General features: G+C 46.5%; 1 protein-coding gene across 2 annotated transcripts in view; it reads left to right on the forward strand.

Annotated features, from left to right (window-relative positions):
- superdeath (Suppressor of ER stress-induced death) overlaps positions 1 to 12,545 on the forward strand; it is a 31,460-nt gene that overhangs the window by 17,684 nt on the left and 1,231 nt on the right. Inside the window, exons 1-14 of one of the 2 annotated variants that reach the window (XM_011137231.3) lie at positions 1,913 to 2,166; positions 5,584 to 5,953; positions 6,872 to 7,167; positions 7,529 to 7,687; positions 8,075 to 8,374; positions 9,088 to 9,271; positions 9,480 to 9,636; positions 9,708 to 9,789; positions 9,928 to 10,111; positions 10,295 to 10,502; positions 10,677 to 10,954; positions 11,127 to 11,326; positions 11,605 to 11,916; positions 12,118 to 12,199. In XM_011137231.3, coding sequence (XP_011135533.1) covers positions 1,946 to 2,166; positions 5,584 to 5,953; positions 6,872 to 7,167; positions 7,529 to 7,687; positions 8,075 to 8,374; positions 9,088 to 9,271; positions 9,480 to 9,636; positions 9,708 to 9,789; positions 9,928 to 10,111; positions 10,295 to 10,502; positions 10,677 to 10,954; positions 11,127 to 11,326; positions 11,605 to 11,916; positions 12,118 to 12,199 — 3,033 coding nt within the window. In that variant the 5' untranslated portion in view covers positions 1,913 to 1,945. Of the gene's footprint in view, positions 1 to 1,912; positions 2,167 to 5,583; positions 5,954 to 6,871; positions 7,168 to 7,528; positions 7,688 to 8,074; positions 8,375 to 9,087; positions 9,272 to 9,479; positions 9,637 to 9,707; positions 9,790 to 9,927; positions 10,112 to 10,294; positions 10,503 to 10,676; positions 10,955 to 11,126; positions 11,327 to 11,604; positions 11,917 to 12,117; positions 12,200 to 12,545 lie in introns of those variants that run through there. The other variant, XM_019840391.2, reaches the window with a different exon arrangement.

A 12,545-nucleotide genomic window follows, 5' to 3' on the forward strand; every position in this document is an offset into this window, starting at 1 on the left:
CTTTCATTACGTCGCGACTTCCGTGCGATCGGCTATGCAAATAACAACAACGACAACAATGCCAACAACAACAATAACAATAAAGAACAGATGATAAATTCAATTGGATAAATTCTCCATTTTCGTCGGTTATTGGCGCTTAATAATGAAGCACGCTAACGAGAGAAAATCGTCGTCCAGGTAAAATCGCCGGAGTTGCGTATAAGAAATATCGCCGCTCGACGAAGCGCCCGCGTCCCTGGTTTTATTTTAAGCATCTGCCGTTCCGCTTCTCACGCACACACGCGCGCGCGATCCTTATTACAAGAGTCGCGTTGATTGTGTACACTTGTGTCTACAAATTATATCATTGGAGATATGAATTTGATTGCGGAAAGCGGCCGAGACATGCACGTATACATCTAGGAAAAAGTTGACGATACCTCCGCTTTAGACGCGAGCAGAGCCTTTCCGTGTCGTCGAGTCGAGCGCGAAGTGAACAAGTCGCGGGAATCACGACTACGGGAAACAATATTTCCGATTAATTGCGTATTGCATGAAATACCTGAAGCGAGGGTCGCGCGCATTAACGCGCGAAGTGACGCGCTGTGACGGTGATTTCGTAGTAAATCGCTGCGCGAGCAGTCTCCTCGAATTGTTACGCGCGACAGCATTACATTTTCAAGGAAAACATTACGTTGCTCTTTCTCGCGTTATTATTATTTCCGCTCTCGGTGGCTGACTAATCGTCCGAGATTGCGCCGCGCGATCCTGCGCGCGGGGAGAGGCGGCAATCGACGGGGAGCCAATAAATACTCATTTAAAAATAGCCGAAATTATTAATTTCTACATGGCGGAGTGACTCCAGCCGCTAGTCGGAATAATTACACAGCGCACGCCGCGGCTGTTTGCATACGTGGTCGGGTAACGACGTGTGGTTATTAACGCGCAAGCGTTTATGCACGGTAAGCGACATTATAACCGTAAGTATAATATAACGTTCGCAAACTTCGGCTATATTTCCGTCGTTACAGCTGGAGAAAATGTCGCGCGATTGCCGCGCAGCCGGATATTCCGCGTCTCTGAATCTCCGCTGAAAATATTATTACTCGCATTCGCATTCGAAAACGCTCGCGACTTGCTCGCTGCCGCATTTCGCAATGGCGGTTCCATCTAGCGAATGAGACGTTCAAGCACCGTCTTAGGCTGCAAAGTGCGACTTACCCATTCACCTAATAACACTCATTGTTAATAGAAACAGCCGCTCTTATAAGCATATGACTAAGCGAAAGCGAGGAGAAGGCAATCATCAGAGAGGCAATAGACACCTCTGAGAATCAATGCCTGCGTTAGTAATTGCGGAATGTCTAAACCGGTTGCTGACGCTTTCCGCAAGACGTCCCTCCGCAATAATGCTTGCGCCTTTCTTCGCCCGTTACAACACACCTTCGCCTCCATAGAACTTCCACGTGAGATGCAGCTGAGCGCCGAAGAAATGTAACGACAGGACAGTGGCCGGCGAAGCAGTCGGCGCGGCGGGAGAGAAAAACATCGATCCGGATTCGGCCGGCGAAACTCGCGGCGGCGCGGCGGAGAGGCGGAGACGACGGCTGCTGAATCCGGGACATCCTGGATCTGGATTAATTCGGAGCGATGCATCGTGCCGTCCTCAGTGAGGGAGAGAGAGAGAGAGAGAGAGAGAGGGAGAGAGAGAGAGAGAGAGAGAGAGAGAGAGAGAGAGAGAGAGAGAGAGAGACGCTCCGTCCGCCGGATATCGATCGCTCTTCGCGCAGACGGCGAGTAACGGCCTCGGTAACGAACCGGAAACCGATCGTATGGCATCCCGCGATCCAGGAAGGAGGCGGCTGCACTCAAGACACCCACCAGCGGCGGCCAGGTGGAAGGGCACCGCAGTACCGCTGCCGCTGGAAGCCGACACCGCGATCACAGTGGCCAGGAAACCCGGATGCCGAGGAGAGGAAGCGACGAAGCTGCCTCGCGGCTTGCTCCTTGGCAGTTGCGCGTGAACCATCGAGCGGAGCGGAGCGCTCTCGTTGGTGCCGACGTTGGTGATTCTGTTCGCCGACCGGCGGCCGATGGTACGACGTGTCGCGGGATAAAAGAGGCACCAGCACGATTTCGAAATTCACCGTGCGGCTCCAGCATTCGGCGAGATCGCAGCTCACGGTATTGATCTCGGCTCTCATACTCACTTGCCGACATTTCGGAGTAACTTCGCTTTCGAATTCGCGCCGCCGCGCCAATGTCGCCAATCGCGGGCCGGGAGATTGCCCGCTTAGTTTCTTTGTCTGGGCATCGAACAGCCTCGGAACGCATCCGTCGAGACCAACGGGAGAGGAATATATTTCTATGGGGAAACAGACCCTCCCCCTCTCTCGTGTGGGCAAGACGCGGGCATTTCGCGATTGGTTTAAAAGAGAAAAGAAAATAACGGACAAGCTTCGTGGCCGCGATTGATATCACGCCGGTGTCGCGCGTGTGAAACTACCTGTAGCGCATTGTCATTGCAATAGAGATACACGTAAGCTAGATTGTGCACAGAGGAAACGAGGTATTCCATCTGGTGATAATTATTGATCCTGCTGTGGCAGTTCTCCAACCGGTTTCTCTCCGTGCGATTAGATTTTCAATCCGCGTAGATTCCAGATGTTTGAAGTCACCAAGGATCAATTTCTGCGCGATTACATCGATCGTCAGCGGATTCTTCGAACGAGGATCCATCGCGCGTGACACGCGGAGCCAGCTGTTGAGTCGTTACATTCCGCTGTTGATTCACCGCGGTTAATCTTCGCTGCAGATATCGATCCATTGCATCTTGAAAGGAAAAATTCGATCTAACAGCACGTGATTTCACGTGCGGATTAAGCGTTTAAGTTAAGAGAATCATTGAGTGTTCATCGGTTCTCTTCTCCCAAAGGATAAAGGCACAACAGAGAAGCGCACCTGTGAGCGCTTCTCTGTGATGTCCTCTGGAAACGTGCGAACAATAAATATTCGCACGACAATGTATCGGGAGGAAAAGAAAAAGAGAGATACAATAACGTTGCTGCGCGGAGAAACGATAAGTTCTAATCTCTCCTTCGCCTCCGAGAGTTTTTTTGTAATTTGCGGCGCGTTAATAACGGCGCGGCCGAGTCTCCGGGAAATCTGCAATCATCTTACCTGTCTGGCGAGCATATAAACGCGGCGAATAAATCGCGTCGTTACAGGCACGAGGTGTATGCGTGGTATTTCGCCGTCGTTCGCGGGCGGAGACGCCGCGCCGAGGGAAATCGCCGTCGCAGACTCCTTAAATATGTGCTACATTCTTTTTTACGACGTGAAACCTGCATGGCCGATTATTTCGCGCGCGTTCTCGCTCGCAACGCGGAAGTGCGTCGCGCAGGTACGACGAACGGATGATTTACGGGAGAGAAGTAAATTGTCGGCGAACGCGGAACATACATGTGGGCAGGTGTTTATCTTGGCGATTCGTGGACGCGAGTTTGTCTGTCGAGCTGCTCAGTGACTCTCAACTGAAGAAATTAGTCAGCACGCGCGAGAACATAGTTGACATCATACTTTTGTGTATTCCTTGTACACAAGTGCGGCGAACAGACGCGCGATGTGTAGCTTGCGTCGCATTGATGTACGATCGGATGACAACTTTTTACTTAAGAATTCTTTATTGCTGCTCATCCACTCTATGGTCGACCATTATTCAAGCAAGCAAGATGCTCGCGAGAGCACTTTATATATTGAAAAATATTTTATTAATTATAAAACAAAGAGAATGCACGCGTATTTTCATTTACGCGCGAGTTTACACGCTTCCCGTTACAGTCGATGAGCCATGTAATTAAACGTGAAACGTTTCACGTGCGATATAATACAGAGCGTAGTTGGACAAATATCAACACGAATCTCGTTTATGCAATCGTGTAAATAAATGCTGATTAATTCTTGCCGCGCGTTTCCCCGACGAGAAGGCGCGCTTTCGCCCTTCATTTATAATTTCTGACATAACACATATTCTCGCGACACATCGCGAGTTACATCGAGCGATTTATAGAGGAAAATTGTGCCAATTTCATTTCATTTGCACCACCGGCTCGTATCATCAAAGCCGTCTTTTATTCAAGTTACGCTGCTGCCATCTTGTTTAGCATGCGCAGGATTGTGTTGTGATTGTTGCGAGATTACTTCACGACAGATCGCCAGTGCAAGAACCTTACATCAATTCAGACACGTCACTCGCGTTGCGTTTCCTTGACACGCTCACTCGGAGCGTTTGGAACGTGAAATTACTTTCAATGATCGGTTACCTTCACCCGGTTTGTGCGGGACAAAAAGTTTCCTCGGTATTTTGCTAACTCGCGAAAATCGTCGTCCATTTTTGTTCCGACACCTTAGATTACTGGTTTTGTCGGTTTTTGTCGGCAGTTACGTACTTCCTCAATCTCAGGATTTAAAAGATTTAAACGATACATATTTATTCGACGCCAAGTAAAAATTTCAACTCGGCTCAGTCGTAGATTTCACTCTATCTCCCTTTCATCTCTATTTTAATTAATTTCTATCTATAGATAATGTCGCATTTCAGATGTAAAATGGTGCAAATATATTCGCGCTCGTTAAGAAATTCTACGTACAGAGTTAATATGCGTTAATATCGTCGCCGAAACGAATAATATATTTCGCAGAGTAACAAAATGAAAAATGAAGAAAAAAACGAGACACAGTTAAAGTTGTAAACGAGTATGCTTAATTCTTTCGTATCGGTGCGATAAGCACAGTGCTTAGATAAGCTCTAGAGTAATTATATGTTATACAAGTCTATGCAAATAGTAGTTTTGTTCTAGCCTTCTTCAAACGAATTCTAATTCTACCTAGCATGCGAAAGATCGTACATGTTTTTTAACGTATTCTTCACATCTATTTCTTAACAATGTTCACGGTGACAATAACGGCTGCAGGTTTGTGCATGTACATCAATTTAAAACGGATTAATCTTCTTGTAAACGTCGGTTGAATCGACGTGCGACCTTCTACTGCGTTTAGGCGAGTCGTCGATTCAATATTGACATTACACTATTATATGTACAACATTTATTGTTGCCGCGAACAAGTAAGCATAAAGAAATTTATGTATTTCACGCACACACGTGCCGTTTCTGATTTTGACGATCGTCAAGATCAGACTCGAAGACTCGAAGATTTGGTGAAATCTCTTTGCGAGAGAAATTTACTCGAACGAAGCTGCTATTATTCTCATCGAGTCTCTTTGGCACTTAACATGACGTTCGATTGAAGTAAAAATTCCGAGGAAGTGAATGACGTTTAATCAACTTCGTCATTTAATCGCACTCTAAAGTTCGATGCTGTTACTGAAGCAAGTTCTAAAAAATGTGACAGCTAAATAATAAAAGTGAAAAAATGGCAAAGCTGCGACGGGGATTAAAGCGTGGGGAGAGCGATACGGGTTGATTGCACACGAGAACACTTAATGCGGAATAATGTGAACCGATTGCTCAAGATCGGTCATAATTAGCGTGCAGTGAAGCGGAATGCGGCTACTGACGAGTGCATGTTTCTCTTGCTCAGGCTCGCGCATGATATGACCCAGTCTCGCGAGGTCCTGGCAATGATGGACGCGCACACGACCACATTCGGACGTAAGAGGGGTTGCACGATTTCCCGGTGCGGTGCCTTCTTGCTGGGCGCGTTCTTCCTCATCTGTTTAGTCGCCACCGGTCTGCTGGTGTACCACTTTGCACCCTGCCTCGAGGAAAAGCAAGCCAAGCAATGCGAAGAATCCTTGGACAACACGATCCTCATGAGCGCGAGGAAGTTCTCGACGACGTCCAACAAGAAGAAAATCGACGTGAGACTACCGCGAGCCGTTGTGCCCGATTCCTACGAGATATGGCTGATACCGTTCATATGGGAAAGTAACTTCACTTTCCACGGCGAGGTAAACGCAATCTGTCAGTTTGGTAGTGAGTTCGCACGCTGCCTCTCGATAAACACGGCGAGCGCGTTGCTTTCGAACGTATCGATTGACGTAGGTCGAGAAAGATAAAAAGAGAGAGAGAGAGAGAGAGAGGGGGGGCGAAAGGTAGATAGAGAAAGATTGTTTTATTAAGGACGAGCGATGACGGACGTTGCCTCGATGTTAATGTTGAATAGCCATAAGTCGTTGCTGACGCGCGAAGCACGGCGTCAAGTATCGCCGAGACGCCTCGACTTTTTTTATTCGACATTGCGAAATTTTCTCACGACTGGCAAAGTCGTACCGATCGAACCGGCGCGAGCCGGTTCGGCCGTCGTTACCAGCGTCGACTTTCTAGCGGGAATCGAAAGCGCGATGTTTTTCTACGTTCTTGATTCTCAATTCGATACGTGCGTACCGCTATATAGCGCCGTGACGAAAAGAGACGCGTGCCGCTTGACGTAATCGTTCACTTTCATATGCCGGTGCACCACGCGGGGGAATTGGCCTGTGTCGAAGCGGATCACGTGCGTTTCGATCTCTTGACTCTTCGTTAAAGTTTCGTTTTCGTTCTTTTCACTTTCCTCTGCGCCGCCTCCTGGCCCGGCGATCTCAAGAGAGGGGGGGATAAGGAAGAGAATGCGTTCGATCGCTGAGTTAAATTTACATCGTGGGTCTAATTGAGTCTCGCAGTTTTACGGCTAGAGAACCTCGAATAGATGAGTGTTTTCACCAACTAGGACGTCATCAGGGGGATGTGCAGCGGGATGCGCAGAGAGAGAGAGAGAGAGAGAGAGAGAGAGAGAGCTTTATTCGCGACTAAAGCTGTACTGTTCTTAGTTTATCGGAAATAGACGTTACATTATTTCGTCCTATTGGTAATATGATCGTTTTATGCAGGTGAAAATTTGGGTAAACGTGACGGAGAATACAAACAATATCACGCTGCACGCCGTCGATATGAACATTGACAAGGGTTTTACAAATATCAGAGAGCATGTCAGTAACAACAAGACTAAAATAGTCGGAATCGTGGAGCAGAGGAACGACACCGAGCGACAATTCCACGTGATTAGAACGTCAGACAGGTTGATGAAGGGTAAACAGTATGTGGTGCATCTCAAGTTCGTCGGCTATCTGAACGACGACCTGCAAGGCTTCTACAGAAGCTCGTACACCGTCGGCAACGAGACGAGGTACATAAACGGCGGCACTACGACGGCAATGGCTTCTTATTGCTTAAATTTTGAAACTAAAATTCAAATTTTCAAGCGTCATTTAAATTTTTCGAAAGCTAATCAAAGATCATCAATTGGAGCATGAGATTAAATTAAATCGGGATTTCGGCCATATTGCCGCGCAAAATTTTTTCGTTTCTAACATCGTCGTAACATCATGTGAGCTTATCGTTGCGAAATATATATTTTCATCGGAGACGGATCGCGGGTGGTTATCCTTTGGAGAACCGTGTTGCGGTTGCGTGTTTGGTTTAGGCACGGGCTCAAACAACGGCTCATGTCGGCTGTTTGCCAAAGATATCTCGGTTTTGCATTATAGATGGATCGCCACGACTCAATTCCAACCTACAGATGCACGCCGCGCCTTCCCCTGCTTCGACGAGCCGGCTCTGAAAGCCAAGTTCCAGATTAACATAGCGCGGCCTAGAAACATGACGTCTATCTCGAATATGCCCATGAGAGGGCAACCGATGCCAGTGTGAGTAACTATGTTGCACTTTTACGATGAACGTTATCTCTCGTTGCGCTGTTCCCTAAATCTGATCTGTCGTATTCGGTGTTCCCCAAATCTGATACCTCGCGGTCGTGATACAATTTGTCAATTCTCACAATTGATTTCTCCTTTCCCGCCCCAAATGCACAAAATGTAAAATCTGACGTCGGCGTATTGCGGTTGTTGTTTAGAGATTCCGTGGAGTTAGCATTGACAAAATTCGCAAGTCGAAAGAATTTGTCGGTCAGATACAAAAATAGCATTAGCCGTCAGAATTGATGTTTTCACACGGTATCGACTCGCGGAGGAGTTAATTTTCTCTCAATTTTCAGAAAAGTTTTTCTTTGGAAACTCTTGTTGTTTCTTCCTCAGGCCCGGCTTACACACGTACGTGTGGGATCATTACGAGCGTTCTGTGCCGATGTCTACGTACTTGGTGGCCTTCATAGTTTCCGACTTGGATGAACGGAAATCGGAGGACGGAAACTTTAGAGTTTGGGCGCGCCACGAAGCCATTAACCAGGCGCAATATAGCTTGAATATCGGCCCGAAGATACTCAAGTACTACGAGGAGTACTTCAAGATCAAATTCCCTCTGCCAAAGATGGATATGGTCGCCTTGCCTGACTTCTCCGCCGGCGCCATGGAAAATTGGGGCTTGATCACTTATAGGTAAGAACATCCGATACACCATTCCGACGATGTCACAATTGATACAATTGATGATACAATTATACTCGAAATGTGATATACGTTTAATTGCTGCGCGAGGGGTAAGATGAGGAACGTCGTCTCCACTCCGTTACGTCGACAAATATTATCGCACGAATGCTTGCGGCGATGACTAAAGTTCCACCGAGGTCTTCTCCGAACGATTGTATTCCCACGCACTGGAAGTTACGAACTCCGAGTTATGTTATTTTGACACGCATAAGTGTGTAATTGGCTGCTTCTTAAGCTTAAAAGCTTCTTTGCACGTTTCTTGTTGTTCTGAATATCCGTGTCGTACATACATTTCGCTGTTTGTTATCGAACAGAAGGAATCGACTGTCGCTCGGTCGCTTTATCTAACGTACAACTTGTGCAGCTAGAGCTGGCGAATGGTACTTGAGAAGGTAGCTCGCGGACAACGGACAAGTATGGCAAACACTTCTGTAACTTCTATCTCGACGAACAGATAGATCATTTATCTCGGTGATCAGAACTATTAGACGTATACTATTCTCCGTTCGACTGATGGATGCTGTGAATGATAATTTTACGCTCTCTTGTCTCACTTACCGTGAGACTGACAAACTTGAAGTAACAAAATTGAAGACAGCGTAAATATGTACTCCCTGTTTTCTCGCCTTCTCGTCTTCTAATTCGTCGTTTTGCCAATTTAGAGAAATCGCGATGTTGTACCAGGAAGGAGTTTCGACCAGTAGCAATCAGCAGCGTGTGGCCACCGTGGTATCACACGAGCTCGCGCATCAGTGGTTCGGAAACCTGGTGACCCCGAGTTGGTGGACGGATCTTTGGTTGAACGAAGGCTTCGCCAGTTACATCGAGTACATCGGCATGAACGCGGTAAGCATTGCTCGACGATGACGCGCGCGCTCAACGATGAAATAAAAATGATCATTTTTAATCAACGTCCTTTCTCTCTCGCGCGCACGGAGTAACACGTTTTCTTCATCGCTAAATCAGCGATACTCAATACTTTAAGCGTACTTGAAAGATTTTTCGTATGTACTGCTGTGCTCTAATGTAACTCTTTTATTTCTTTAATATTCAGGTTGAACCATCGTGGCGAGTCTTGGAACAGTTCGTCGTACACGATCTTCAGAATGTATTTGCCCTGGACGCTTTGGAATCTTCTCACCCCATATCCATCGAGGTCGACCATCCCGACGAAATCAGTGAAATTTTTGACAAAATTTCCTATGGGAAAGGTATTTGATGACGTTTTTTATTTCCATCATGATGTTCCTGCGCGCAACTGACCTGGTCGTATTTGCTTCAGGTGCTTCCATAATAAGAATGATGGACCATTTCCTCACCACAGAAGTTTTCAAGAGAGGTCTGACTAATTATCTGAATGGAAAGTGAGTGGGAACTAATTTCTTAGACTTTTCTAATTTTTTTTGCGCGCAAAGCGATTTCTTATAACATAATACATGTAATAATATTATGTGTATATAATGTATAATATGTGTAATTGAATATCTCTACCGCACTCGTAGAGCCTATCAAAGTGCCGAGCAGAACGATTTGTGGTACGCTTTGACCGAGCAAGCTCACAAAGACAAGGTACTCGATCCAAGCATAACTGTCAAACAGATCATGGACACTTGGACCCTGCAAACCGGCTTTCCCGTGGTCACCGTTACGCGAAATTACAACAACGGTAGCATGACGCTCACGCAGGTACGTGATTGGTAAACAAGGTGAGCGGAGCGCGTTAGCAAACGAACAATGACGTTTTTCTCTTTGAGGCGTCAACACGATCCTCGCACGGTGAGCCGCGTATATCTACTTTACTCGAATCTATCATAGACATCATTTGGGGCATTAGAATTTTCTTTCATACACTTTGCTTGTCTCTCACAGGAACGCTTCCTGCTTCGTAACAGCAGCACGACGACCGCGATTCACAAGGAGCCATTATGGTGGGTGCCGATCACTTATACGACCGAGAAGCAATTAAATTTCAACAACACTCAACCCTCCAAGTGGATGAAAGCGGAACGTTCGATCACCCTGAACGATTTGGACGTGAGTCCGTCTCAATGGATAATTTTCAACGTGCAGGAGACTGGTAATTACATCACGGCAAAATATCTGTAAATGCGGTGTTCCTATATTTCTTCGTTGGGAAAGTAAATTTACCTCGAGCGTGCCTTATTTATCGCCGAGCGCTTTCGGGAAAATGATTCTTTCTGGTGGATGGTACGAGCGTGACGTTAGACAATATAATTGATTTACTTGACAGGATACTACAGAGTGAATTATGACAGGGCAAACTGGCAGATGATAATCAAGCAGTTGAACAAGCAAAATTTCAAGGATATCTCAACGATCAATCGAGCGCAGTTGATCGACGACGCTCTCAATTTGGCTAGAGCCGGCATACTCGACTACAATATCGTCCTCGACGTTACATCTTACTTGGCCCATGAGACGGAATATTTGCCTTGGAAAGCAGCCTTCAATGCCTTGAATTACCTCGACGACATGCTAATCAAGACCCAGGGCTATGACAAATTCAGAGTAAGTTAAAGCAGAGTGAGAGGCATTTGTGAGGGACTGGAAATTTTTCCCCGAAATTTTCTAGCTCGTCCGGGAAATTATATTCCGGGAAACTTTCCAAAGTATGCTCTTCACTAAAAGTTCGCGAACAAGAGCTTAAGAGGACTCACGACGGTAATTCGATACTTTTTAGTTGTACGTGTTAAAACTACTGGACAACGTATACAAGCAAGTCGGCTTCACTGATAAAGTGGCGGACCCTCAGCTGACGGTTTTCACGCGAATCGATGTTCTAAGTTGGGCCTGCGTCTTCGGCCACGAGGACTGCCTCCTGAATGCTGTGCAACAATTCCGCAATTGGCGCAACACTCCTAACCCGGATGTCAATAATCCGTAAGTGGAGACGACATGTCGCGATACGTACACTGTCGCGCGCGCGTTATGAGCTCATGAATTATTTATCAGCTCGTTGTCGTGTTCTCTCCGATATTCCATTCGGAGCGATTGGAATGATCGAGTTGCGCGATTTATTCCGGCGAGGTTGGATATACCTGAAAATGCTGCCGCTTTATCGCGCGTACTTCTACTTTTTCTTATAACAATGATCACTTATAACAATGAGCCACGCGATATATATCTCCTTCTCTGAACAATAAATCTCGCCGTTGTAGAATCTCGCCAAACTTGAAGGGCGTCGTCTACTGCACGGCTATTCGAGTGGGCGGACAAAGCGAATGGGAGTTCGCTTGGCAGCGCTATCGCTCGACCAACGTCGGATCAGAGAAGGATCTGCTGTTGCAAGCTCTGGGCTGCACGAGGGAGCCGTGGCTACTAAATCGATACTTGGACTGGAGCGTCACGGAAAATTCAGGCATCAGGAAGCAGGATTCCTCCCGAGTGTTCGGCGCGGTAGCCAACAACGTTGTCGGCCAGCCGATCGCGTTCAACTACTTCAGGAACAAGTGGACGCGCATCAGGGAATAGTGAGTTGTCGAGATTGAAAGGTTGCTTTCGCAGTCGCGGAAATTTCTTGGTCGGTGTGGTGGAGAGATATTTCCCTGGAGCATCGACCTAATTTTATGAAAATGAATTACTCCTATCATAGATAAGATTCCTCTTCGAGATTTGACGATATTTCGTTTGCCGAAACACATAATGCGAGAGAAATGTTTCATTGCTTTCAGTTTCGGAACGTCGCTGTTAACCGTCAATAACATCGCCAAGTCGGTCACCAGGGGTATAAGCACGAAATACGAGCTGAAAGATGTGAGTGTTGCGCGGTGAAAGTAACTTAACAAATTAAAAAGTAGCTTAAGCGAGAGAAACATGACGAGAGTATCGATGCAACTCTATTGGATAAGTTCCAAGAAGTTATCGCTCGAGTCTGCGCGATCTATCTTTTACGCGCCGATTTCATAGCTCTGTCGCTTTATATGGCTTCGTTTCACACAGCTTTATTTTGCAAAACTTTCCGATAAAAAATAATTTGACATCGTCTTGACTCTTCCTAAAACGTGAGAAAAAATAAGGTGGATAAAAATGAGGTATCTGTCGTATGAAAATTTTTTCAGTTCACGCCAAGTGTTCGACGCGAACTGAAACATCCGCCGAA

This window comes from Harpegnathos saltator, unplaced genomic scaffold (assembly GCF_003227715.2).
Source record: "Harpegnathos saltator strain DR-91 unplaced genomic scaffold, Hsal_v8.6 scaffold16, whole genome shotgun sequence".
Taxonomy (NCBI): domain Eukaryota; kingdom Metazoa; phylum Arthropoda; class Insecta; order Hymenoptera; family Formicidae; genus Harpegnathos; species Harpegnathos saltator.